The following is a 27,212-nucleotide window of genomic DNA, read 5'->3' as shown; positions in this document are numbered from 1 at the left end:
AGCCTTCCATGCTTAGAGAAGTGAGGCAGTGGCTACAGAGGAAATCTTGGCGAATATTCCATATCTTATCCACAAGCATAAACCAAAATCACTCGCTTAACACAGTTGTAAAGCAGAATTTGCATCCTATCCTTCAGTGCTAGACTGAATCAAAATAGTTTAGGTCATCATCGCGCTGCTCATTCCTGCAGTGATGGTAACTACCAAAATTATTCCCTTTGCTACTCACTGGCTGCAAGAGTGGCATAAACATTTAATATCTGACACTTTTAGATATTCCAGTGAACGGCCTCAAGCCATCTTACCTTATAACTGTAAATTTGATAAAGTTTGCAGACTCAAGGATCTTTTTCATGGCACTGATTTCAAGGTAACTGGGTGCTTTAAATGGAACTCCTGGAGGCATACCATCAACTATTACGCAACCTGGGTTTGTGGTTATCTTTCTGTAAGGAACCTTTACTGGGAAATTCATTCCGATGGCTTCACCTGCAATAAAGATCACTTCTAACTGTCTGCTTTCATGTCTTCTGAAACAAAGCAGCATCTAATCCAATTATGGTGTAAGCAATGATACTAACTTTTAAACATTTATATCAAAACATTACCAAATTTCTTGCTGAACAGGTCATTTACTTGTTCTCTCAGTTGTCTAGCTTTTTCCACCTTGGACACTTTTTCATTTTCTCCTTCTGAAAGAGAATAAACATTGTCACTCGGATAAGATTTTCAATTTTCAAATACAAAGGCAGAATAACCAAATTCCTGCCACCTCATTTTTCATCTTAAGTACATCCTCTACTTCCAGTAAGATATTGCCTACCATTTCAAAGAATATATTTCTGATGGAATTCTCTGTAATGAAAACAGCAGTCCTCCTTACCCATTCTGTAAAGACCATTACACCAGGCCAGCTACAAATAAAACATTTGCATCCTTTTCCACCTGGGGCATATAAATCAAAGTTCTCAGCATCGATATTATTATTATTATTATTAATATTATTTATATTACTAAAACTCTCTTCTCGTATGTATGTTCCCGAAATACAGCCAAAACGGTACACGATAGCTCAACAATTTTAGGCCCACCTTATTCACCATTCGCCTGCGGTGCAGTATCAAGTTTCATTATATTTTAAAAGTTATTCACTTTAAAAACTTTAAACTTTATACTGTGAATGGGGCAAGTCATTTTGATCTAATACCTCCGTGTTTGGCGTCACAATGGGAACCCAGCGGGTCATTGAGCGTCATTTTCATCTAATACGGCCTCACAACGGGGAGGGTTGCCGTGCCAGGCGGCGGTACGCCAGCGCAGGGAGGACCAGTGCCCATCCCGGCGTGCACCCCGCCTGACCTTCCTCCTGTGGTGCAGCGCAGCAGAAGAGAGAAGGTCAGAGAAGATGGCCGCTGGAAGGACGTAACCTGGCGCAGCGCCTTGCGGCCACTCTCCTGCTGCTAGTCGCCGCGATGGCCGCCCAGAGCTGGGGTGAGTGGCTCCATCTCCCCTTTCCTCTCCCCCCTCGCCAGGCAGCCACACCTGCACAGTTGGGGGAGGATTGCCGGGCCCGGTATCTGCACATTCGCAGCTAGGGGAGGGTTGCCGGGACCAACGGTGGCGCGCCAAGAGAACCTTTAATAACAACGGGGCCCCACGGGTCGACTAGTTTCATTTAAAAATGACAGTAAATCTTCTCAAAGTCTGTATATATTTACTGTGGCAATATTGCATTTAGTTTTTTTTTAATCTCAACATTAAGGTTAATGTCACTATAGGATCCACATATATAGAAACAATTAAAATGTGTTAACTGAGTAATCTACACTAATATTATGATTGAGAAAACAAACAGAAATGAAAGCTACATATTAATAATACAATATAGTTGGACAGAAAATCACTCAGCCCACTGTACAGACATATAAACAAAAGTGCATCCTACCTGGGACCGTAACTTGAATAATGTTAAGGTCTTCAACACCTGTTGCGGTCGGTAACCCACTTGCTCGATTTCCTAAACCTGACATACAAAAAATTTTAAGAGATAATTTCTTCCATTTAAACAGGAAAAAGTAAATACAAAGAATTAAACCGTTAAAAAGTAATCCTTAATAATAGAAAATACATGTTTTGTGGTCTGATCTTACAAATAATTAAAATATTTACTGCTTTGCTTTAGGCAATCAAATCTATTATATCGCTGTTATTCTTTAATTTTTTTCAAGCATCCAGTGCAATTATTCCCCTTCAATTTATGCATTTAACATGGTGCTTTACTCGGAACATGAATTTCACTCTTATGCTTAAAAATTAAGCACATTAATAGTTAGGAATTCAGCATATACACATTATTAAAAGCTCAAAACATAGTCTGTATGTTCATTGAGCCTTTGAGTAGATAAAAGGTGGTGATAACAGACAATGGATAGGTTAAAAACTGACAGCGTGATGTGTATCGGAAAAATGCAAGGTGGAATTTAGAATAGAGGATGAATGAGCAAAGCTTTAGAATAAAGGATACTGTTCTAAGGAGTGAAATTATAGTAGAACCTGCGATATTGCTGCAAAGGTCATCAAAAGTGGAAAACAGTTTGAGAAAGTTAATTAATAAGCTAATTATGACTATGGTCCATAATTCTAGATTTTATCAAGAGAGGCATAAACTATGAAAGGAGGAAAGTCATTGTGAACCTTGGGCGACACGGTGGCGCAGCGGGAGTGTTGCTGTCTTGCAGCGCTAGAGACGCGGGTTTGATCCCGACTGTTTGTACAGAGTTTGTACATTCTCCCAGTGACCATGTGGGTTTTCTCCCAGATCTTCGGTTTCCTCCCACATTCCAAAGACGTACAGGTTTGTAGGTTAATTGACTTAGGTTTGTGTACTTGGTATAAGTGTAAATTGTTCCTAGGATGTGTAGAATAGTGTTAATGTGCGGTGATGCTCGTCGGCACGGACTCGGTGGGCTGAAGGACCTGTTTCCGTGCTGTATCTCTAAACTAAACTAAATCTTTGTAAAGCTCTGGACTCAGTTTGAATATGGTGTTCAATTCTAGTCATCTTATGATGTGGATGCAGTTGAGAGGGCATGCGGTTGAGAATGGTTCCTCAGTTGAGCGCCCACAGTTACACGGATAAATTGGAGATGCTGGATATGTTTTCTTTGGAGAAGGCCAAGAGAAGATTCTGTAGAGCTATATAAATTGGTGAGGGATCTGGATAAAGTGAATAATAGGCCACTGTTCCCACTGGAGGGGATCAAGAACCAGAAATATAAAACAAAAGGGGAAGAGAATTAATCGGGTCATAACAAAATCTTTTTCAAAAATTGCAGTGTGGTTGGAATCTGAAATGCATTTCCAGCAAGGATTGTGGATACAAGTTCAGTTGCAACCATATAACCATATAACAACTACAGCACGGAAACAGGCCCGTTTGGCCCTACCAGTCCATGCCGACCACTCTCTCTGACCTAGTCTCATCTACCTGCTCTCAGACCATAACCCTCTAATCCCCTCTTATCCATATACCTATCCAATTTACTTTTAAATAATAAAATCGAGCCTGCCTCCACCACTTCCACCGGAAGCCCATTCCATACAGCCACCACCCTCTGAGTAAAGACGTTACCCCTCATGTTACCCCTAAACTTTTGTCCCTCAATTCTGAAGCTATGCCCCCTTGTTGGAATCTTCCCCACTCTCAAAGTGAAAAGCCTACCCACGTCAACTCTGTCCGTCCCTCTTAAAATTTTAAAAACCTCTATCAAGTCCCCCCTCAACCTTCTACGCTCCAAAGAATAAAGACCCAACCTGTTCAACCTCTCTCTGTAGCTTAAGTGCTGAAACCCAGGCAACATTCTAGTAAATCTCCTCTGTACCCTCTCCATTTTGTCGACATCCTTCCTATAATTTGGCGACCAGAACTGCACACCATACTCCAGATTCGGCCTCACCAATGCCCTGTACAATTTTAACATTACATCCCAACTTCTATATTCGATGCTCTGATTTATAAAGGCAAGCATACCAAACGCCTTCTTCACCACCCTATCCACATGAGATTCCACCTTCAGGGAACAATGCACAGTTATTCCCAGATCCCTCTGTTCCACTGCATTCCTCAATTCCCTACCATTTACCCTGTACGTCCTATTTTGATTTGTCCTACCAAAATGCAGCACCTCACACTTATCAGCATTAAACTCCATCTGCCATCTTTCAGCCCACCCTTCCAAAAGGCCCAAGTCTCTCTGTAGACTTTGAAACTCTACTTCATTATTAACTACACCACCTATCTTAGTATCATCTGCATATTTACTAATCCAATTTGCCACACCATCATCCAGATCATTAATGTAAATGACAAACAACAGTGGACCCAACACAGATCCTTGGGGTACTCCACTAGACACTGGCCTCCAACCTGACATACAGTTGTCAACCATTACCCTCTGGTATCTCCCATTCAGCCATTGTTGAATCCATCTTGCAACCTCACTATTAATACCCAACGATTTAACCTTCTTAATCAACCTTCCATGTGGAACCTTGTCAAATTCCTTACTGAAGTCCATATAGACAACATCCACAGCCTTGCCCTTATCAATTTCCCTGGTAACCTCTTCAAAAAATTCAAGAAGATTAGTCAAACATGACCTTCCAGGCACAAATCCATGTTGACTGTTTCTAATCAGGCCTTGTTTATCCAAATAATTATATATATTGTCCCTAAGTATCTTTTCCATTAATTTTCCCACCACAGACGTCAAACTAACAGGTCTATAATTGCTAGGTTTACTTTTAGAACCTTTTTTAAACAAAGGCACAACATGCGCAATGCGCCAATCTTCCGGCACCATCCCCGTTTCTAATGACGTTTGAAATATTTCCGTCATAGCCCCTGCTATTTCTGCACTAACTTCCCTCAATGTCCTAGGGAATATCCTATCAGGACATGGAGACTTATCCACTTTTATATTTTTCAAAAGTGTCCGTACCTCCTCTTCTTTAATCCTCATAATTTCCATCACTACTCTACTTGTTTCGCTTACCTCACATAATTCAATATCCTTCTCCTCGGTGAATACCGAAGAAAAGAAATTGTTTAATATCTCCCCCATTTCTTCCGGCTCAGCACATAGCTGTCCACTCTGACTCTCTAATGGACCAATTTTATCCCTCGCTATCCTTTTGCTATTGACATATCTGTAGAACCCCTTGGGGTTTACTTTTACATTACTTGCCAAAGCAGCCTCATATCTTTTTTTCGCTTTTCTAATTTCCTTCTTAAGATTCCTTTCAGAAAGGAACTAAAAAAATATACCGTGTAGAAGAAAAATTGCAAAGCAACAGGTAAGAGGCAGGGGATGAACTACCGATCTGGTACAGATATTGTAGACCATGTGGAATTTTTCTGTGTCGTAACCTTTTTATGATTGAGAAACTCAGTTTGGATGATTGATTTTCTCTAAAAGTCTCCTAAGTGCACAATTATATGTACCGACTTTACACAAGTAGGGGCGTTTGGAAGGTGGGGAGGACCTGTAAAGAACTGAATGGTGAGAACAAACATTTCAGGTGTAATGGGCATTTCACACAATATGGAGTTAGGGGCCAGATCCTTCTGTTTACCTGCAACAGTCGGAGGAATAGTAGTAGTCATTGTCTTTTTCACTTCAGGGATTTTCTCGTCGGTTGTTTGCGACCGTGCTGCTTTGAGAAGAAAACACAACTGACAAAAAAGTTGCAGCCAACTGCATTTGTACTAATTATGCCTCAGTGGCCCTAAACTAAACCAAACTCTTAACAAAATCCAATCTTTGCCAATCAAAAACAAAAGATCTATTCTTCCGAGACAATATGAATAACGTTAATGCTCAAACATTAGTGGTGACTTAAACCTCTGAATCCAATGTAAATATTAGAAATCCAGTGTCGAGACCTGAAACGTCACCCATTCCTTCTCTCCAGAGATGCTGCCTGACCTGCTGAATTACTCCAGCATTTTGTGTCTACCTTCGATTTAAACCAGCATCTGCTGTTTTTTTCCTACACATTTTGCCGCTCCACTGCGAATTCTCCTCAAGGTATGTCTACTTTGAAGAAGTTCTCCTCTCTCCGACGAGAGTTTAGCAGGAAGAAGGGTGTCGACCCGAAACGTCACCCATTCCTTCTCTCCAGAGATGCTGCCTGACCCGCTGAGTTACTCCAGCATTTTGTGTGTACCCAGAGAAAGCCCACGCAGTCACATGGAGAACGTAGGTACTCCGTACAAATAGCACCCGTAGTCAATGTCAAACCTGGGTCTCTGCTGCTGTAAGGCAGCAGCTCTACTGCTACACCACAGTGCCGCCATACACTTGTCACAGGATAATTAAGTTACTGTGGTCATTTCACCTATCCACCGCCAGCACTAAAATATACTAATTGATTAATACTTTACTTACTAAGAGGTCGTTTGGCAGCTTCCTGTAATGCATTCTGAAATATATCAGGTCTGTTGAAAAAGAAATTGTAAATTAGCTTTTAACGGTAAAAATAAAAGTGTGATTTATACCTTAATTTGCCATAAGGATTGTCAACCATTATCGCAGAGGAGCTGCAGCCAGACCGGCGAGTGAGTGGATTGGCTGAAGGAAGGCTTTCTCCTAGGTGAGTAAAGTTCGGGAGGTTTAAAAAGAGCGCCAAGAGTCAGCCTGGGGCAATTACCTTGAAGGTCGCAGAGGAGCAGCAGCCACACCAGGGAGCGAGTAGATTGGCTGAGATATCCTTATTAGTTGAGTGGATAGTTGACTTGATTAGATGAAATTAAGTTCAAGTCTGGGGGAGCAACCTTGTTGAGGGGAAGTGCCTTGGTGAGGTAAAGTGCGAGTCTTTGGCTCAAGAGTCTTTGGCGAGGAGGCTGAGGCAAGGAGGCTACACTTGTATCGGTTCTGCGTGTGTCCGATATTTAAACTTGTGACATATTGCAATGCAGAAGGAGGCTATGAACAGTAGAGATGGGAATAGGTTTCACTCAACCGAGTGTGTCTCATTTCAAATCCGTAATTTTGTCCACTGGAGTAATGGCAGGCAAGTTGTTACTATGTCTCTCCTGCAGGATGTGGGAAGTCAGGAAATTGTGTCCAGGTGCAGCTCCTGAATGAACGTGTTAGGGAACTGGAGCAGCAGCTGGATGACCTCAGGATCATCTGGAATAACGAGTTTCCTGGACAAGACATACAGTGAGGTTGTCACACTGAGGATACAGGAAGAACGAAGGTGGGTGACAACGAGGAGATGTAAACATGGAGTGCAGGAGCTCCCGGTGGCTGTACCTATTGAAAACAGGTACACTCTCTTGATAGCTGTCGACACGACAAGATTGAGTGGCAGCCAGGGCTGTGACTCCAACCCTGGTGCTGAGGCTGAACGGGGAAGAGTGATGAGCAGAGCCATCATGGTGGGGTACTTGATAGTCCGAGGTGCGAACAGAAGATTCTACGGCAGCAGGCAAGACTCTAGGATGGTGTGCTGCCTCCCTAGTGCCAGGGTCCAGGGCGTCTCAGAGCGGCTGCACGGCATCCTCAAGAGTGAGGGGGTGCAATCGGAGGTTGTTGTGCATGTTGGCACAAACTATATAGGTAGGAAGAGGAAGGAGGTTCTGCAGAATTGGGCAGAAGACTGAAAAGCAGGGCCTGCAGGGTAGTGATCTCAGGATTGCTTCCAGTACCTCATGCTAGTGAAGGTAAGAATATAGGAAGATAGGGGAAATGAATGTGTGGCTGAGGAGTTGTACAGGGGGCAGGGATTTAGATTTCTGGATCATTGGGATCTCTTCTGGGGCAGGGGGGAACTGTACAAAAGAGGCGGGTTGCACCAAAACTGGAGGGGGACCAACATCCTCGCGGGAAGGTTTGCTAATGCCTCAAGGGAGGGTTTAAACTGGATTGGCTGGGGGGTGGGATCTTGTACAGGACAGAGGTTGGTATGGAGGGTGAGGCTAGAGGTTGGTATGGAGGGTGGTGTGGGAAAGGCTAGTGGACAGAATAAACAGGTGAAAGGTGGGTACAGGAGCTTCAGGAGAGACAGGAGTGAGGGAAAAAGATTGGGGGGGGGGGGGGTTGCATTGTTGGTTAAGAAGTTTGTCATGGCTGTGACCAGAGGTGACATTACGGACGGTTCATCTAGCGAGGCTATATGGGTGAAGCTGAGGAACAAGAAAGAGACGGTCACCTTGTTGGGGATATACTACACATCCCCGAATTGTCAACGGGAATTAAAAGAACAAATGTGCCAGGAGATTGCAGGCAGCTGCAGATCAAATATGGTTGTTGTAGTAGGGGATTTTAACTTTCCCAATATGGATTGGGAAAATCATAGTGTGAAGGGTTTAAAAGGGGTGCAATTCCTCAAAAGTGTTCAGGAGAGTTTTCTTAAGCAATACGTAGAGGTCCCCATACAGAAGAGAGCAATGCTGGATCTAGTTTTGGGAAGGGCAAGTTAATGAAGTAACTGGGGTAAGACCAACTTTGACGGTATGAGAGGTGGTCTCACTCAAGTTGATTGGAGCAGGTTTTTGAGGGGAAAGGAACATCAGCCAAGTGGGATGTTTTTAAAAGTGTGCTGACGAAAGCTCAGGATATGTATGTCCTCGTTAGAGTGAAGGGCAAAGCAGGCAAACGGAGGAAGCTTGGCTGACGAGGGAAATGGAGGCATTGGTCAAGAAGGATGCATGGGACAGGTATAGGCAGCTGGGATCAAGTGCATCCCTGGAGGAGTTTCAGGAACTAAAGAGTAAACTGAAAAAGGAGATCAGAAGGGCAAAAAGGGGCCAGGAGATAGCTCTGGCGGGTAGCATTAAGGACAATCCCAAAAGATTTTATAAATACATAGGGGGGGAAAAGGGTAACTAGAGAGAGTGGGACCTCTCAGGAATCAAAGCGGTCACCTCTGTGTGGAGCCACAGGAGATGGGCAAGGTCCTCGATGAGTATTTCTACTCTGTATTTACCAAAGAGAAAGACAGTAGGACGGGGGAACTGGGGGCTGTTAATGGAAGTGTCTTGAGAGCAGTCAGTGTTACCGAAGAAGTACTGAAGGTACTGTCGTGTATGAAGATGGACAAATCTCCAGGGCCTGATCAGATATATCTGAGGAGATTGCAGGAGACTAGAGAGGAAATTGCGGGTGCCCTGGTAGAAATTTACGAGTTGTCCTTAAATACAGGAGAGGTGCCGGAAGACTGGTGGCAAATGTTGTGCCCCTTTTCAAGGGCTGCATGGAAAATGCTGGGAACTATAGGCCAGTGAGCTTAACATCTGTAGTTGGAAAGTTACTAGAGAGTATTCTGAGGGATAGGTTTTACAGGCACTTGGATGGGTAAGGCCGGATAGTCAACATGGTTTTGTACATGGGAGATCGTGTCTCACAAATCTGATTGATTTTTTTTTGACGGAGTGACCAAAAAGGTTGATGAGGGCAGAGGTGTAGCTGTAGACCACTGGGATCTGTTTTGGGGTAGGTGGGAATTGTACAAAAGGGACAGATTGCATCTTGACAGGTGGGGGATCGGCATTCTGGCAGGCAGGTTTGCCACTGCTACACGGGTGGTTTCAAACTAAAAAGGGAGGGGGGGAGGGGGGTGTCAACTGGGATAGTCAAGGATGAAGTTAAAGGGAAAGAGAGTAAAGGGATAGTTAATGACCTCAGAATTAACAGGAAAGAAAGCTCACAAAGGGATAGGAGAGTATGGCCAAGTGTAATAGGAATCGATGTGAAAGGTGAGATGAGTAAGGAATTAAAAGTATTGTATATGAAAGCGCGAAATATATGAAGTAAAGTAGATGAGCTTGAGGCTCAGTTAGAGATTGGTAGATATGACATTGTGGGGATTGCAGAGACGTGGCTGCAGGAGGATCGGGCCTGGGAACTTAATATTCAGGGTTATACATCCTATAGAAAGGATAGGCAGGTGGGCAGAGGCGGTGAGGTAGCTCTGTTGGTGAGGAGCGAAATTCAGTCCCTTGCGAGGGGTGACATAGGGACTGACGAGGTAGAGTCACTGTGGATAGAGTTGAGGAATTGTAAAGGTAAGACGACACTAATTGGAGTTATCTACAGACCCCCAAATAGTAGCCCAGATGTAGGGTGTAAGTTGCAGCAGGAGTTAAAACTGGCATGTAACAAAGGTAATGCCACTGTTGTGATGGTGGATTTCAATAGGCAGGTAGACTGGGAAAATCAGGTTGGTTCTGGACCCCAAGAAAGAGAGTTTGTAGAGTGCCTCCAAGATGGGTTCTTAGAGCAGCTTGTAATGGAGCCGACCAGAGATACGGCAATTCTGGATTTAGTGTTGTCCAATGAACCAGATTTGATAAAGAGAACTCGAGGTAAAGGAACCGCTTGGAGGTAGTGTATAAAGAATATAAAGAAGGACAGTAAAAGCTTCTTTAGATATGTTAAGAGAAAAAGAGTAGCAAAGTCAAATGTGGGTCCCTTGAAGGCAGACATGGGTGAAATTATCATGGGTAACAAGGAAATGGCCGAAGAGTTGAACAGGTACTTCGGATCTGTCTTCACTAAGGAAGACACAATCTCCCAGATGTACTAGAGGACAGAGGATCTAGGGGGGGGAAGAGGAACTGAAAGAAATTTGCATTAGGCGAGAAATAGTATTGGGTAGACTGATGGGACTGAAGGTTGATAAATCCCCAGGGCCTGAAGGTCTGCATCCCAGGGTACTCAGGGAGGTGGCTCTAGAAATAGTGGACGCATTGGTGATGATTTTCCAATGTTCAATAGATTCAGGATCAGTTCCTGTGGCTTGGAGGATAGCTAATGTTATCCCACTTTTCAAGAAAGGAGCGAGAGAGAAAACAGGGAATTACAGACCAGTTAGCCTGACATCGGTGGTGGGGAAGATGCTGGAGTCAATTATTAAAGAGGTAATAACGGTGCATTTGGAAAGCAGTAAAAGGATAAGTCCAAGTCAGCATGGATTTATGAAAGGGAAATTATGCTTGACTAATTTTCTGGAATTTTATGAGGATGTGACAAGTAAAATGGATGAAGGGGAGCAAGTGGATGTAGTGTATCTAGACTTTCAGAAAGCCTTTGATAAGGTCCCACACAGGAGATTGGTGAGCAAAATTAGAGCACATGGTATTGGGGGTAGTGTTGACATCATTAGAGAATTGGTTGGCAGACAGGAAGTAAAGAGTAGGAGTAAACGGGTCCTTTTCAGAATGGCAGGCAGTGGCGAGAGGAGTGCCGCAAGGCTCAGTGTTGGGGCCGCAACTGTTTACCATATATAATTTGGATGAAAGAATTAGAAGTAACACTAGCAAGTTTGCGGATGACACAAAGCTGGGTGGCAGTGTGAACTCCGAAGAGGATGTTAGGAGGTTGCAGGGTGACCTGGACAGGTTGAGTAGTATAATATAGATAAATGTGAGGTTATCCACTTTGGTGGCAAAAACAAGGAGGCAGATTATTATCTCAATGGTGTCGGGTTAGGTAAGGGGGAAGTGCAGCAAGACCTGGGTGTCCTTGTACAGCAGTCACTGAAAGTTGGCGTGCAGGTACAACAGGCAGTGAAGAAAGCAAATGGCATGTTGGCCTTCATAACGAGAGGGTTTCAGTATAGGAGTAAAGAGGTTCTTCTGCAGTTGTATAGGGCCACATCTGGAGTACATCTGGAGTATTGTGTACAGTTTTGGTCTATTTTGAGGAAGGGCATCCTTGTAATTGAGGCAGTGCAGCATAGGTTCACGAGATTGATCCCTGGGATGGCGGGACTGTCATATGATGAAAGATTGAAAAGACTAGGCTTGTATTCACTGGAGTTTGGAAGGATGAGAGGGGATCTTATAGAGACATATAAAATTATAAAAGGACTGGACAAGCTAGATGCAGGAAAAATGTTCCCAATGTTGGGCGAGTCCAGAACCAGGGGCCACAGTCTTAGAATAAAGGGGAGGCCATTTAAAACTGAGGTGAGAAGGAACTTTTTCACCCAGGGAGTTGTGAATTTGTGGAATTCTCTGCCATAGAGGGCAGTGGAGGCCAAATCAATGGATGGATTTAAGAGAGAGTTAGATAGAGCTCTAGGGGCTAGTGGAATCAAGGGATATGGGGGGAAGGCAGGCACGGGTTATTGATTGTAGATGATCAGCCATGATCACAATGAATGGCGGTGCTGGCTCGAAGGGCAGAATGGCCTCCTCCTGCATCTATTTTCTATGTTTCTATGTTGTGTAAATGGATTTCAGTAAAGCGTTCGACAAGGTTCCCGCATGGTAGACTGCTCTGGATCGCATGGGATCCAAGGATATGCTGAATGGATAGCAAATTTGCTCCATGGAAGGAAGCAGAGGGTAATGGTGGAAGGTTGCTTCTTGGACTGAAGGCCTGTGCCTAAGGCTTCAGTGCTGGGCCCGTTACTGTTTGTCATCTACATCAATGATTTGGATGAGAACATACAGGGCAAGATTAGCAAGTTTGCTGATGATACAAAAGTTAGTGGTTTTGCTGATACTGAAGATGGTTGTGGAAGATTGCAAGAGGATCTGGATCGATTGACCAGGTGGTGGTTGATGGAATTTAATACAGAGAAGTGTGATGTGTTGCATTTTGGGACGTCGAACAAGGGCAGGACCTACACAGTAAGTGGTAGGCCTCTGAGTAGTGTTGTAGAGCAGAGGGATCTTAGAATACAGGTGCATGGTTCCTTGAAAGTCAAGTCGCAGGTAGATAAGGTGGTCAAAAAGGCTTTTGGCACTTTGGCCTTCATCAGTCAGAGTATTGAGTATAGAAGTTGGGAGGTCATGTTGCAGTTGTATAAGACTTTGGTGAGACCGCATCTAGACCAGTGTGTTCAGTTCTGTGCACCATGTTATAGGAGAGATATTGTCAAGCTTGTAAGGGCTCAGAAATGATTTATGATGAAGTTGCCAGGACTAGAGCGTGTGAGCAATAGGGAGAGGTTACGGAGGCTGGGTCTCTATGTCATGGAGCGCAGGAGGATGACGGGTGATCTTATAGAGGTGTACAAAATCATGAGAGGAATAGATCGGGTAGATGCACATTGTCTCTTGCCCAGAGTAGTAGGAATCGTGGACCAGAGGACATATGTTCAAGGTGAGGGGGAAAAGATTTAATAGGAACTCGATGGGTACCTTTTTCACACAAAGGGTGGTGGGTATATGGAACAAGCTGCCAGAGGAGGTAGTTGAGGCCGGGATTATCCCATCATTTAAGAAACAGTTAGACAAGTGCATGGATAGGACAGGTTTGAAGGGATATGGAACAAGCGCAGGCAAGTGGGACTAGTGGAGCTGGGACATTGTTGGCCTGTGTGGGCAAGTTGGGACGAAGGGCCTGTTTCCACACTGTATCACTCTCTGACTATGACACACTATGCCTCTATTAAAATATGACCCTGAGACTGTATAACCTTGCAAAGTCCAGAAAATTGAGTAATAAAAGACTAAACAGACATCCTGCTTTTCTCACAAGAACCTGCTGAGGGAACGCAACAATGCCTTTAAATCTGGTGACACTTCAGCATACAGTGTTGCCAGGTCAAACCTGAACAAAGGTATTAAAAGGGCCAAAGACATCAACAGGCAACGGGTGGAAGACCACTTCAACACTACGGACACCAGAAGCATGTGGCAGGGTGTCAGGGACATCACTGGCTACAAGAGCAGCCCTGCCTGACCCCACAGCGACATGGCACTGACGAGCTTAACACCTTCTTTGCCCGCTTTGAAACTGGCAAAACCACCTTGAGTGAAAGAACCCCAGCCGAGGCGGTGGGACAGGTCTTGCAACTGAACACACAGGAGGTACAACGCGCTCTGCAAAGGGTCAACCCACGCAAGGCTGCAGGACCGGATGGAGTTCAAGGAAGGGTACTGAAGGACTGTGCTGAACAGCTGGCTGAGGTATTCACCAGGATCTTTAACCTGTCAATCTCTAGCTACGGTCCCCAAGTGCCTGAAGTCGGCTATCATAGTTCCGGTGCCGAAAAAAGCAAAGATCTCCAACCTGAACGACTACCGCCCGGTTGCCCTAACGCCGATAGTCATGAAGTGCTTTGAGAGGCTGGTCCTCTCACACATCAAATCCAGCATCCCTGACTCACTGGACCCACATCAATTTGCATACAGGGCAAATAGATCCACAGAGGACGCCATCTCTCTGGCTCTTCACGCTGTCCTGACTCACCTAGAGAGACAGGGCACGTACGTGAGGATGCTATTCATAGACTATAGCTCCGCCTTCAACACGGTCATCCCCACCAAGCTCATCACCAAACTCCACCAGCTAGGCCTCAGCTCGTCATTATGTGACTGGATCCTGGACTTCCTGCTGGAACGACCGCAGGCAGTGAGAATGGGCCCGCACCTGTCCTCCACTATCACCCTGAGTACCGGCACACCACAGGGCTGTGTTCTGAGCCCCATGCTCTACTCCCTCTTCACACACGACTGTGTTCCTGCATTCGACACCAACACCATTGTCAAGTTTGCAGATGACACAACGGTGATCGGGCTGATCACCAACGGGGATGAAACAAACTATAGAGCGGAGGTGCAGAATCTGGCGGACCGGTGCTCGGATAACAACCTGTCCCTAAATACCACCAAGACCAAGGAGCTGATCATCAACTTCCGTAGGTCACATAACGGGGAATATGCCCCGATCTCTATCAACGGGGACAGTGTGGAGAGAGTGTCCAGCTTCAAGTTTCTGGGCACTCACATTTCGGAGGACCTAACATGGTCCAATAACACTGCTGCGCTGGTCAAGAAGGCACAACAAAGACTGTTCTACTTAAGAACACTGAAAAAGTCTGGTCTACCCCAACAGCTGCTGACGACCTTCTACCGCTGCACCATAGAGAGCATCCTAACGCATGGCATCCCTGTGTGGTACCTCAGCTGCACGGAGGCAGAAAGGAAAGCTCTACAGCGGGTAGTCCATAGAGCTCAGAGGGCCATCAGAACACAGCTACCAGACTTGGAGGGCATCTACAACACACGATGCCTCAGAAAAGCCACCAGCATCCACAAAGACTCTTCACACCCCTGCAACAGTCTGTTCGAACTCCTTCCATCGGGCAGACGATACAAGGCCTTCGACGCCCGCACCTCCAGACTCAGGAACAGCTTCATCCCCAGGGCCATAGCTGCTACGAACCGGTCCTGCTGAGCCGGATGGCCACAACGCATAGATCAACTTGCACTTTACCCTGTCTAAAAACTGTTACAATTGTTTCGTTTCGTTGGGTTGCTGTTAATTACTTAAATTATTGCATCGTATGGGAGGCGCATCCCCAATCTCGTTGTACCCCTGGGTACAATGTCAATAAAGATATATTGTATTGTATTGTATTGTATTGTAGTTCATGGACAAATTAGTTTTCCTACCGAAAAACTCTCTCAAGCCGTGTAGGATGCATTAGCAGCACATTTATCTATAATTTTACTTACAACTGAGAAGGTCATTTAGCCCATTGAGCCGTTGCTGCTCTCAGAGCAGTCTCATTTCCCCTTGTGTTTTCCTTGCAACCTATTGTTCCTTATGCCTACTCCCTCCCACCCATCCCAAACCTCCTGTCATCCACCCACACAAGGGGAAATTTATAGTGGCTACCAGCAAGTCTGTGGGATGAAACAAGAGTACCTGGGGGAAACCCCTGTGATCAGAAAACCCAGTCTACAAAAGTAGCTCTGTAGGTCAAGATCATTGCAACAGGTCCAATAGCTATAACCTCTCTGAAAAGAGCAATTAAGGAATCTAGTTTTTCTGAGTTCAAAAAGGAACTCGCCTATTGAACTCTCATTCATAAAATATGAATGCTGAGGGTAAGGATGGAATTACTATTGTTGCAAATCTAGATGGAAGTGCATTAATCATTTTAGCCTATATAACGTTAATATTATAGGAAGAAATGGGTTGACAACTTTTGCTATTGATATAACCAACAAAGCGAAAATCAGCCGACGAAAATTGTGACAATGTTTCATCTATTTTAATAGCATTCTTACTCTAAGGACCATATAAATCAGGTGTATTACTCACCTTGTTACTTATAGAGATTAAGCAGCAATTCTTTCCTATAATTGTGAGGATTGCTTCCACCAATGTGGGGATGCAAGTACACATTCTGATGTGTTTAACAAATCTCAGTTGTTCAAGCAGAATGTTGCAGCAGTGCTGTAATCAATATTGCACCACTATCAATATTTAAGTTGTTAAACTAGCAGTGAACTTCATGCAGACAACCAACCCCTTACAAGCAATTTTTTTGTGGCAGAGACCTGTTAAAAACTAACGGCTATATGCTTTTAAACATATTTTAAATTGTACTGTAGAATAAAACACACACTGCCAGTTGTAGCACTGCTCTTATATTATACCATAGACTTGAAGTTCATTATTACAAGGGAGATTTTATATCAATTCAACTTGTGAAAAAAGCTTACTTCTTAATTATAAATTTGATTTTAGATTTTGCTCGGAGAATCTTTTCCAATCTAGGAATTCCAAAAGTTGATGGTCTCCTAAAAGGCACACCATCTGGCAAACCTTCAATATAGAAATCATCTGGATGCGATTCAAACAGCGCATAGGGTACTTTCACTGGTTCTGAAACACCCAATGCTTCACCTGCATTGAAAGAGCAAGTTAATAAAATAACACTGCAGAAACAAAATTTCACAGATAATGTTTTTTTAAAAGATCATGCAGATAATCAGAAGAAAGAGTCTGAAGAAGGCTCCTGACCCAAAACATCACCTATCCATGTTCTCCAAAGATGCTGCCTGACCTGCTGATTTACTCCAGCACTTGTGTGTCTTTTTAATCTCTTTTTTATCATGCACGTAACACTTAGGTCGGGCAGCACTTATGGAGAGAAAAGTAATTCATGTCTAATGTCATTGTCCTTTCAAGACAACTGCAAAGTCACAAGATAAATGGGTATTAAGGTGCAACAGATTGTCAGAGAGAAGGTCAGTTGCTATGGAGGGGTTGGAACATCTGAGGAAGGGTAGAAGGCATGTGAGATTAAAAGGACAACGTAAAGTGAAATAAGATGTTAACAGATGTAACTGAAAGACTGCCGAAGTTCCATATGATCTTAAATATAAATTTGCTGCCCTGCGATGGGTTCAGTAATCTCTAGACCAGCCGTAATAGAACCATCCAGTTATCATACCCTGCAGTTAGAAGCATGGATGGCATATGAGTGAGTGCATGGAGTACATTGGACCTAGGCCAAAGTGTAGAAACGTGGCAACCCATGTCATATCTGGTCGAAGTCTCCGGCCAAAGGCCAAAATCCAGCTCTGATTTCAGGAATGGACTCCATCCCCATTTTTTCTTATGCTTTTTTTCTCTTTCACATATCCAACTTCAATTTAATCAACAGTACACTGTCGCAACAAATGGTTTGGTTTGGTTTGTGCTTCTTCTGGGATCTTCTATTATACACAGGCATTTGTTGTAACCCTGCCCACTAACTCTCTTATTGTTGGAAACTCTAATGTGATTGAAACAAATTAATTATCTGAAATTGTAAAGAAATTTAGAATTCTAGGGATCAAATGAATATACTAGGACAGTGATAACAAATTGATGACCTTCTGTCAATTCCAGAAGGACATAACGTGTGTGAATGAAAGACATAATGCGGTTTCGCATTTATATTGACTTTCATTGGAGCAGTGTCAGAGGTCAAGGAGTGACAGGTTATATGGAGACCGGTAGCATGATTAGAAGTTTGCAATTTAAATGGAAGAAGCTCAAGAATCAATGTTCTAATCTGGATTCAGTTTAGTTTTGCCAATGTACTACAGGTCACCACACAATTTACAAGAATCACGTCCTGCTTTGCCTGGGAGAGGTTGTTTGGGGCCGTGGACTACAAGGAGGGTGGAAATGAAAGAAAAACATGCATCTCCTGCTTTTGCAATGAAAGGTCCTGTCAGAGGCAGTGTTGGACATTTTAAAATGAGCCAATGTCCCAGAGGGAAACTACCTTTCTGACGGTTGAAAGGATACTATAAAGACAAATGTAGCTTGTTGAAAAATGTATCTCATTGTCACTGCATTCTCTATACGAGCAGTCACAAAAACCATAACAATTTAGTCTAGCTGAAAAAAAGAAAAGCCTTAAAGCTTCTTGATCATGGCACCTCATAACAGTGGGACAATTTTCATAAAGGTTAAATGTTGAAATATTACTACAACTTTAATTGCTGTAATTATGTCTATTTTCTAAAGTTAGCAGTTTTCTTCCAGTAAAACGATTACTTACTACATTTTTCATTGAAAAGCATCTCCACTTGTTGTTTCAGCTCAGTAATTTTGGCATTCCACTGTTCTATAAATTAAAACATAAATGTTAGACCTTCACATGCACGTTCCCACAGAATTTCAATGAATAGGAACTCTGAATTTTTATTGAATTCCACTTATACAAATTAGATGGCCAGTGTCTTTCAATCTCCCATCATTGAATTAGCTATTGTACACTGCCCTCTAGCCAGTTCCTAAATAACTAATACATAATTATTAATGTTCAGAGATAGTGTGTGCTGCTTTTATTCAATCTTCATTCTGGGGTTAGATTGTTCCCTCCACTGTCAGGGGTTTGAGAAGAAAGATATCCCAGTACGTTATCTTTTAAACAATACAAAATTTGTCACCGTTAACTTTTTAGACAGCTGCTAACCTCCCAAACACACTCAATAGATTATGATATAAGTGAATATCTTAAAACTTGGTAGTGGACCCCAAGAAAGGGAGTTTGTGGAGTGCCTCCGAGATGGATTCTTAGAGCAGCTTGTACTGGGAGCCTACCAGGGAGAAGGCAATTCTGGATTTAGTGTTGTGTAATGAACCGAATTTGATAAGGGAACTCAAGGTAAAAGCCATTAGGAGGTAGTGATCATAATATGATCAGTTTTAATCTCCAATTTGAGAGGGAGAAGGGAAAATCGGAAGTGTCAGTATTGCAGTTGACCAAGGGGGACTATGGAGGCATGAGAGAGGAGCTGGCCAGTTGACTGGAAAGATACCCTAGCAGGGAAGACAGGGAAAATGGCAGGTATTTCTGGGAATAATACAGAAGGTGCAGGGTCAGTTCATTCCAAAGAGGAAGAAAGATTCTAAGGGGAGTCAGAGGCGACCGTGGCTGACAAGGGAAGTCAAGGACAGTATAAAAATATAAGAGAGGTATAACATAGCAAAGATGAGCGGGAAGCCAGAGGACTGTGACTCCTTTAAAGAGCAACAGAAGATAACTAAAAAGGCAATACGGGGAGAACATTTGGATAGCAGTAACAGGTTCATTCCGAGTCAGCATGGAATTACGAAGGGGAAATCTTGCTTGACTAATCTTCTGGAATTTTTTGAGGATGTAACTAGGAAAATGGACAAGGGAGAGCCAGTGGATGTAGTGTACCTGGACTTTCAGAAAGCCTTTGATCAGGTCCCACGTAGGAGATTAGTGGGCAAGATTAGACCACATGGTATTGAGGGTAGCGTGCTAACATGGATAGAAAATTGGTTGGCAGACAGGAAGCAAGGAGTAGAGATTAACGGGTCCCTTTCAGAATGGCAGGCAGTGATTAGTGGGGTACCGCAAGGCTTGGTGCTAGGACCGCAGTTATTTACAATATACATTAATGACTTAGATGAAGGGATTAAAATTAACATTAGCAAATTTGCAGACGACACAAAGCTGGGTGGCAGTGTGAACTGTGAGGAGGATGCTATGAGGATGCAGGGTGTCTTGGACAGGCTGTGTGAGGTGGCAGATGCAGTTTAATGTGGATAAATGTGAGGTTATCCACTTTGGTGGTAAAATCAGGAAGGCAGATTATTATCTGAATGGTGTCAAGTTAGGAAAAGGGGAAGTACAAAGAGATCTGGGTGTCCTTGATTATCAGTCACTGAAAGTAAGCATGCAGGTACAGCAGGCAGTGAAGAAAGCTAATGGCATGTTAGCCTTCATGACAAGAGGAGTTGAGTATAGAAGCAAAGAGGTCCTTCTGCAGTTGTACAAGGCCCTAGTGAGACACACTTGGAGTACTGTGTGCAGTTTTGGTCTCCAAATTTGAGGAAGGAGATTCTTGCTATTGAGGGAGTGCAGCGAAGGCTCACTAGGTTAATTCCCGGAATGGCAGGATTGTCGTATGTTGAAAGACTGGAGCGACTGGGCTTGTATGCACTGGAATTTAGAAGGATGAGAGGGGATCTTATTGAAACACGTAAGATTATTAAGGGATTGTACACGCTAGAGGCAGGAATTATGTTCCCAATGTTGGGGGAGTCCAGAACCAGGGGCCACAGTTTAAAAATAAGGGGTAGGCCATTTAGAATGGAGATGAGTAAAAACTTTTTCACTCAGAGTTGTAAATCTGTGGCATTCTCTGCCTCAGAAGGCAGTGGAGGCCAATTCTCTGGACGCTTTCAAGAGAGTTAGATAGAGCTCTTAAGGATTCTAGCGGAGTCAGGGGGTATGGGGAGAGGGCAGGAACGGGGTACTGATTGTGGATGATCAGCCATGATCACATTGAATGGCAGTGCTGGCTCAAAGGGCCGAATGGCGTACTCCTGCACCTATTGTCTAACTTAAAAAACTTTATTTTGTAGATATTAGTTTCAGGAGAGTTTCAGGTTTTAGTTTTACACCACCAAGTTCAGGTAGTGGTGTTAATTCAATAGATTGCAGTCAGCCCAGGTGTTCGAAATGAGACTGTTACTATTTATCTGTTTGGTAGGGTTTATAATGTAATGAGAGTTTTATTGCCTATAAAACTTTTAAGAAGCATCTGAATAAACTGCATGGTACTATTCATCTTTGAAGAGCAATGTGGTAAATGTATTAGATAGGATAATTGATTGCAATAATCCTAAATGTATTGGCCTTAACAATAATAGGACTAGTAACAGGATAGATAAGGAAGCCAAGATTGGCCCAGTGCCAGAGGAGCATTTTCCCTATAATAATTGGCCCCCTTTCATTTTGGAGCCTAACTTTTTCCAAAAAGAGACCACAGTATGTGGCAGCATAAAGTAATTTGCAATTTGACCAAGATAAGAACACAATAACTCTGCAAAAAAAAATGAAAGCTCCAGTTGGGGAAATCAAAACTCCAGTTGGAAATAATTAGGAAAGAACCCAGATGCAGACATATCTCATACGATCTGAAGAAGGGTCTCGATCCATCAGAGATGCTGCCTGTCCCAGAGTTACTGCAGCATTTTGTGTCTACCTTCTCATATGATCAACACGAGAACAATGCAATAACACTGTGGGGGGAATCTAACTGTTAACTCTGCAGGGGGAGAATCAAATCTTTTATACTGGAGTCGTAATTGGAAGCTGAATAAACGGGTAAATATCCAGAGTAAACATTGCTGAAAAGTGCAGATTTACTAGCGAGTTGAAAATAACAGGATCACATCTCCATTTATGCTATTTCAGGGCTGCTTCATTTAGAACTCCATTTTCTAGTAACATATCTAGAGTGCCAATCAAGGTATTATGGTATTGTATAATTAATAGACAAGATAGAGATCTTATTGCGTATTGAATCATTACTAAAAATTAACTTTTGAATGAGTGTTATTTTGTGGTCGAGGGCAGTCAAGTTTGATGTCAAAGTTAGTAATCTGTTCAACAGCTTCAGGTGAGGTAATGTGATGTCACCAGGAATTATTGTATGGGGAATTCAGAATGTGGCCAATGGTCCAATGTGGCCCCAATAACAATTTGGAATATTTGTCCCGTTCGGCTTATGGAGCAGACGACTGCAGCTTCCATGAACTGTTTTCAACTGGTTAAGCTAGTGAGTTACAAGTTTGCAGTTGACTTTTGTTTTTTTACAGGCAGACAAAGGGTGCGCCATTGAGAGCAAAGACAATTAGTTTGCAGGCGTTGGGGTATTTTATAATTCCATTTAGCGAACTGGGCATCGCCGTGAAGCCCAACATTTATCACATTCTTGAACCACTACAATTCTTCTGGTAAACACTGGGTAGAGAGTTTCATAATTTAGATCAGGCAATGATGAGAAACCAGTGAAATATTTCCAAGTCAGGATGACAAGCAAATTCAGGGAAGGAACCTGAATATGCGCCCGTTGCCTTTGCATTCTTGGTCAGACCACAACTTTGAGAAGTGCTGTCAGTAGCCTAGGCAATTAACTGAAGTACATGTGGTAGACTGTACATACTGTACCACTGTGGAATGAATGTTTAGGGTGGCTGATGGAATGTCAAACAGGTTGCTTTATTTTGGACTGGTCCACCTGGATGTCTGGTCAATGGTGATATCAATGAGTTAATACTTAGAATGCCAAGGACTGGTGGTTAAATGCTATCTGGCTGGAGATGGTCAATATCTGGTGCATAATTCTATGCCAGGATTTTGTCTATTTCTCACTATGTACACATATGGGCTATTTCATCTGCTATGGGGTTGCAGCTGGAATTCATCATTTGTGCAGTAAGGGATTATTCCCACTTTTGACCTTATGAAGTAGTGGAACATGGTTGGACTAGGACACAGCCCTGAGGAATTCCTGCAGTGATAACCTGGGGCTGCGATGATTGACCTCCAACACAACCATTTTCCTTTGTGAGGTAGGACTTCAACCACTGGAATGTACGATGCCCTTTGACTAGGGTGTCTTGATAAAGGCAGTCATGTCAACTCTTTGGTCAGTGTTTCCACAGATACAGACTGACTAGGTGTTTCCAACATTTTCTGTTCTTCATTTCAAATTTCCAGATTCTGTGTTGTTTTGTTCCATTAGTGAATAGGTGCATTTGACATCGCTGTCAATGACAGCTTCCATCAATTTGCTGAAGGTTGAGAGAAGATTGATTGGCAATTATCGGAAATGCTACCAGAAGTGCAGAATTTCAGATGGTTAAATAACCTTTACTATTTCCGGGTGCTTCATTGACAGTTACTGGTGATGTTATTTGTGGATGATATCCGGTGGTTCAATGTGGGTTAGTCCACAAAGCCACTTGAGCCTTGGTCAGGCTTAATGCTCTAGAGACTATTCTCATGGTTTCTCACAGACATATATTCCATACAAGCGAGTTCCAGCAACATGTAGTACATTGCATGCTGTCCCAGGTGATATCAGCCAATTTCCTGAGATTCACTTTTACCTTAGCCCTGATGTTCGGGAGATGTTGCAAGGTGCAGTCAAGAATAATGTCAAGGTATCTTAATGAGTAAAATGTAACAATTACTATTTCCAAGTCAGTTAAGCAGGGGGTGATGGCACCCTCTTTGCACCAAGATGCCTCATCAGCAACACTCACTGGGCACTAAGTTTTAAAGCCACAACATGACTCATAATGTAAGGCAAGTCCATTCCCTTAAAGGTTGATTATTTTCAAACAATTAACAGAAATGTTTCCTGTTTCACTATATATTCAGCTGGTTTGAAATTTGGTACCAGTGAATCAAATCAAATCAAATTGATTCCACTGCCAGTCCAACCACAGAACCACTGTTCACCAAATGCAACTTGGTATTTTGTTTAGAAACATAGAAAATAGGTGCAGGAGTAGGCCATTCGGCCCTTCGAGCCTGCACCGCCATTCAATATGATCATGGCTGATCATTCAGCTCAGTAGCCTGTACCTGCCTTCTCTCCATACCCCCTGATCCCTTTAGTAAAAAGGGCCACATCTAACTCCCTCTTAAATATAGCCAATGAACTGGCCTCAACTACCTTCTGTGGCGGAGAATTCCACAGACTCACCACTCTCTGTGTGAAGAAATGTTTTCTCATCTCGGTCCTAAAGAGACTTCCCCCCTATCCTTAGGCTGTGACCCCTGGTTCTGGACTCCCCCAACATCGGGAACAATCTTCCCGCATCTAGCCTCTCCAACCCCTTAAGAATTTTATATGTTTCTGTAAGATCCCCCCTCAGTCTTCTAAATTCCAGCGAGTACAAGCCCAGTCTATCTAGTCTTTCCTCATATGTAAGTCCCGCCATCCCAGGGATCAATCTGGTGAACCTTCTCTGTACTCCCTCTAAGGCAAGAACGTCTTTCCTCAGGTTAGGAGACCAAAACTGCACACAGTACTCCAGGTGCGGTCTCACCAAGGCCCTGTACAACTGCAGCAGAACCTCCCTGCTCCTAAACTCAAATCCTCTTGCTATGAATGCCAACATACCATTCGCTTTCTTCACTGCCTGCTGCACCTGCATGCTTGCTTTCAATGACTGGTGCACCATGACACCCAGGTCACGTTGCATCTCCCCTTCTCCCAATCGGTCACCATTCAGATAATACTCTGCTTTCCTGTTCTTGCCGCCAAAGTGGATAACCTCACATTTATCCACATTATATTGCATCTGCCATGCATTTGCCCACTCGCCTAATCTATCCAAGTCACTCTGCAGCCTCCTAGCATCCTCCTCGCAGCTAACACTGCCACCCAGCTTCGTGTCATCCGCAAACTTAGAGATGTTGCATTCAATTCCCTCGTCCAAATCATTAATATACACTGTAAATAACTGGGGTCCCAGCACTGAGCCTTGCGGTACCCCGCTAGTCACTGCCTGCCATTCCGAAAAGGACCCGTTTATTCCTACTCGTTGCTTCCTGTCCGCCAACCAATTTTCTATCCACCTCAACACTGAACCCTCAATACCGTGTGCTTTAATTTTGTACACCAATCTCCTATGTGGGACCTTGTCGAAGGCCTTCTGAAAGTCCAGATATAACACATCGACTGGTTCTCCCTTATCCACTCTACTAGTTACATCCTCGAAAAATTCTATAAGATTCGTCAGACATGATTTGCCTTTGGTAAATCCATGCTGACTTTGTCCGATGATTTCACCACTTTCCAAATGTAATGCTATCCCATCTTTAATAACTGACTTTAGCATTTTCCCCACTACCGATGTTAGGCTAACTGGTCTATAATTCCCCGTTTTCTCTCTCCCTCCCTTTTTAAAAAGTGGGGTTACATTAGCTACCCTCCAGTCCTCAGGAACTACTCCAGAATCTAAAGAGTTTTGAAAAATTATCACTAATGCATCCACTATTTCTGATGCTACTTCCTTAAGCACTCTGGGATGCAGCCTATCTGGTCCCGGGGATTTATCTGCCTTTAATCCATTTAATTTACCTAACACCACTTCCCGACTAACCTGGATTTCCCTCAGTTCCTCCATCTCTTTAGACCCCCGGTCCCCCGCTATTTCCGGCAGACGGTTTATGTCTTCCTTAGTGAAAACAGAACCAAAGTATTTGTTTAATTGGTCTGCCATCTCCTTGTTCCCTATGATCAATTCACCTGTTTCCGACTGCAAGGGACCTACATTTGCCTTAACTAATTTTTTTCTCTTGACATATCTACAAGGAGGTCATCATGCAAAGACACTTGAGCCTAACCACGAGTTAAACCATAACCATGAGTATTTTCTTGTACTTGCATTCAGCTAGTAAACGGACCAGTTTAAATGACCTCTAAAAAAAAAACATTTTTCAGGACCATTCCAGAAACCAGCAAGCAATTTAAAATAGCTCAATTAAAAGTTATGTATTTATTATTACAAAAGCAGATCTTTTAAAACAATTATTGGAAATTATTATAAATCAACTTGATTTTAAAATGTACCATTTTGCAACACAAAGTATAAAATAAATGAAAATTATTATGTGGGGAAACAACACAAACAGAAAAAGATGTGATAATGGCCCAAATTATCAAGACATCTGATAATACATTAATAATAAAACTTGCTGTTTGATGGTGGAAGCAGATACACAGCAATGAATGAATAGTTAGGATTTGTATCTACCAATGAACATTACAGATGTAACAATTTAAAGAACAGAGTTGAATCTTCTATATTTTGTGACATGCCACTTTTATGGAGGTAGAAGGAACTACTCACACGTCAGTAGTTCAAATAACACACATCTCCTGTCATTATCTTAAGGCAGACCAGGCAGATCATGGGATCATTTACGATGTCTAAGCTATTGTATTAGATTGCTTTAAGAACAATTTCACCAAAACAAACCCACGATTAAACATTTTTAGAAGGTTCTTAAGTTTGTGTTATTACATATACTAATGTATTCAATCGTAATTTTCTTACCAAATGAAAACTCCCTGCCTCTTGGTTTAAAAATGGCATTTGAGACAACATTTGAACCATTTGCTTGAGTGTTATTTCCAACTGTCTTGACTGGCGGTGTTTCATCAGAAGCTGCAGATAAAATTGTAGGATTTTGAATTTCAACTTGCACGTTTCAAACAAATAGTTCTTAAAATTTTACAGAACAGTAAATCACTCTTTACACATATACCATTTAAAAATAAACGTATTGATACCCTACCGTTGGACAAGTGTCCAGTATTTGCAAAAACCTATGCACAAGACTATTGCTAGAACCTAATCATGCAGTTAACCAAATAAAACTAATACCATAATGGAAAAAAAGCCGATCAATGCTAGAAACTGACCCATAAAAATTCCAAACTAAAAGGACTCACAATTGATTCATTAAGTAAAGCAAACTTGCCTTACTCAGATACTGAATTTCCAAGTGTACTCTGTTAACTCTTACAATCTCCATAGAAAGTACATGTTATCTTGCACAGACCTCAACTCTAGAGAGACCTCAACATAGTACAACCCAGGGAGGATAAGTACAAATTAGAGGCATCAGGCATACCTCATGGAGTATAGCAAACACTGTACGTGTGTGTAAAAGAGCCCTAGTATCTTCAGAAGACACACAATCTTAACAGATGGCTACTGCATTTAACTGTAAAATTAGAGGGCCAATTACGGAATTTTGTACACCAGAATTCTTGGATGCATGAGCATGTGGCTGATTTCTGTCCGTCAGATGTTTTAAAAATTAATACTCTGAGAGGACCTCGCTAGCAATACCAGGTGCATTTTAAAACGCTTGTATTAGTCATTTTTGTTCTGAATAATAATGTCAATACACTGTACCACACAAATAATTAATTGCATATCAAGGTGCTTATAAATAGGGATTCTTAGAAATTGCATGCAGACCATCACACGGCATACTCTCCAGGACAAGCTGGTGTAGAGGGGCAATCTTTATTACAATTAACCTCTTTTTTTCCCAAGTCGACACTATGCAAAGGAATTATTTTTAAATCAACATTTGTACTTTTC

General features: G+C 42.8%; 1 protein-coding gene across 10 annotated transcripts in view; it reads right to left on the bottom strand.

The window, feature by feature from the left end:
• The window catches only part of LOC144606296 (general transcription factor II-I-like), a 139,953-nt gene that overhangs the window by 10,340 nt on the left and 102,401 nt on the right, over positions 1 to 27,212 (bottom strand). For 7 of the 10 annotated variants that reach the window (XM_078422250.1, XM_078422257.1, XM_078422256.1 and 4 more), the window contains 8 exons: positions 26,154 to 26,264; positions 18,313 to 18,378; positions 16,478 to 16,661; positions 6,450 to 6,499; positions 5,635 to 5,715; positions 1,946 to 2,023; positions 609 to 692; positions 306 to 489 (listed from right to left, as the gene is read on the bottom strand). In XM_078422250.1, the coding sequence (XP_078278376.1) occupies positions 306 to 489; positions 609 to 692; positions 1,946 to 2,023; positions 5,635 to 5,715; positions 6,450 to 6,499; positions 16,478 to 16,661; positions 18,313 to 18,378; positions 26,154 to 26,264 (838 nt within the window). Of the gene's footprint in view, positions 1 to 305; positions 490 to 581; positions 693 to 1,945; positions 2,024 to 5,634; positions 5,716 to 6,449; positions 6,500 to 16,477; positions 16,662 to 18,312; positions 18,379 to 26,153; positions 26,265 to 27,212 lie in introns of those variants that run through there. The other 3 variants (XM_078422255.1, XM_078422259.1, XM_078422258.1) reach the window with 3 other exon arrangements.

This window comes from Rhinoraja longicauda, chromosome 26 (genome assembly GCF_053455715.1).
Source record: "Rhinoraja longicauda isolate Sanriku21f chromosome 26, sRhiLon1.1, whole genome shotgun sequence".
NCBI lineage: Eukaryota > Metazoa > Chordata > Chondrichthyes > Rajiformes > Arhynchobatidae > Rhinoraja > Rhinoraja longicauda.
The sequence above is the reverse complement of the archived record's forward strand: the minus strand, read 5'-3'. Positions and strand labels throughout refer to the sequence as shown.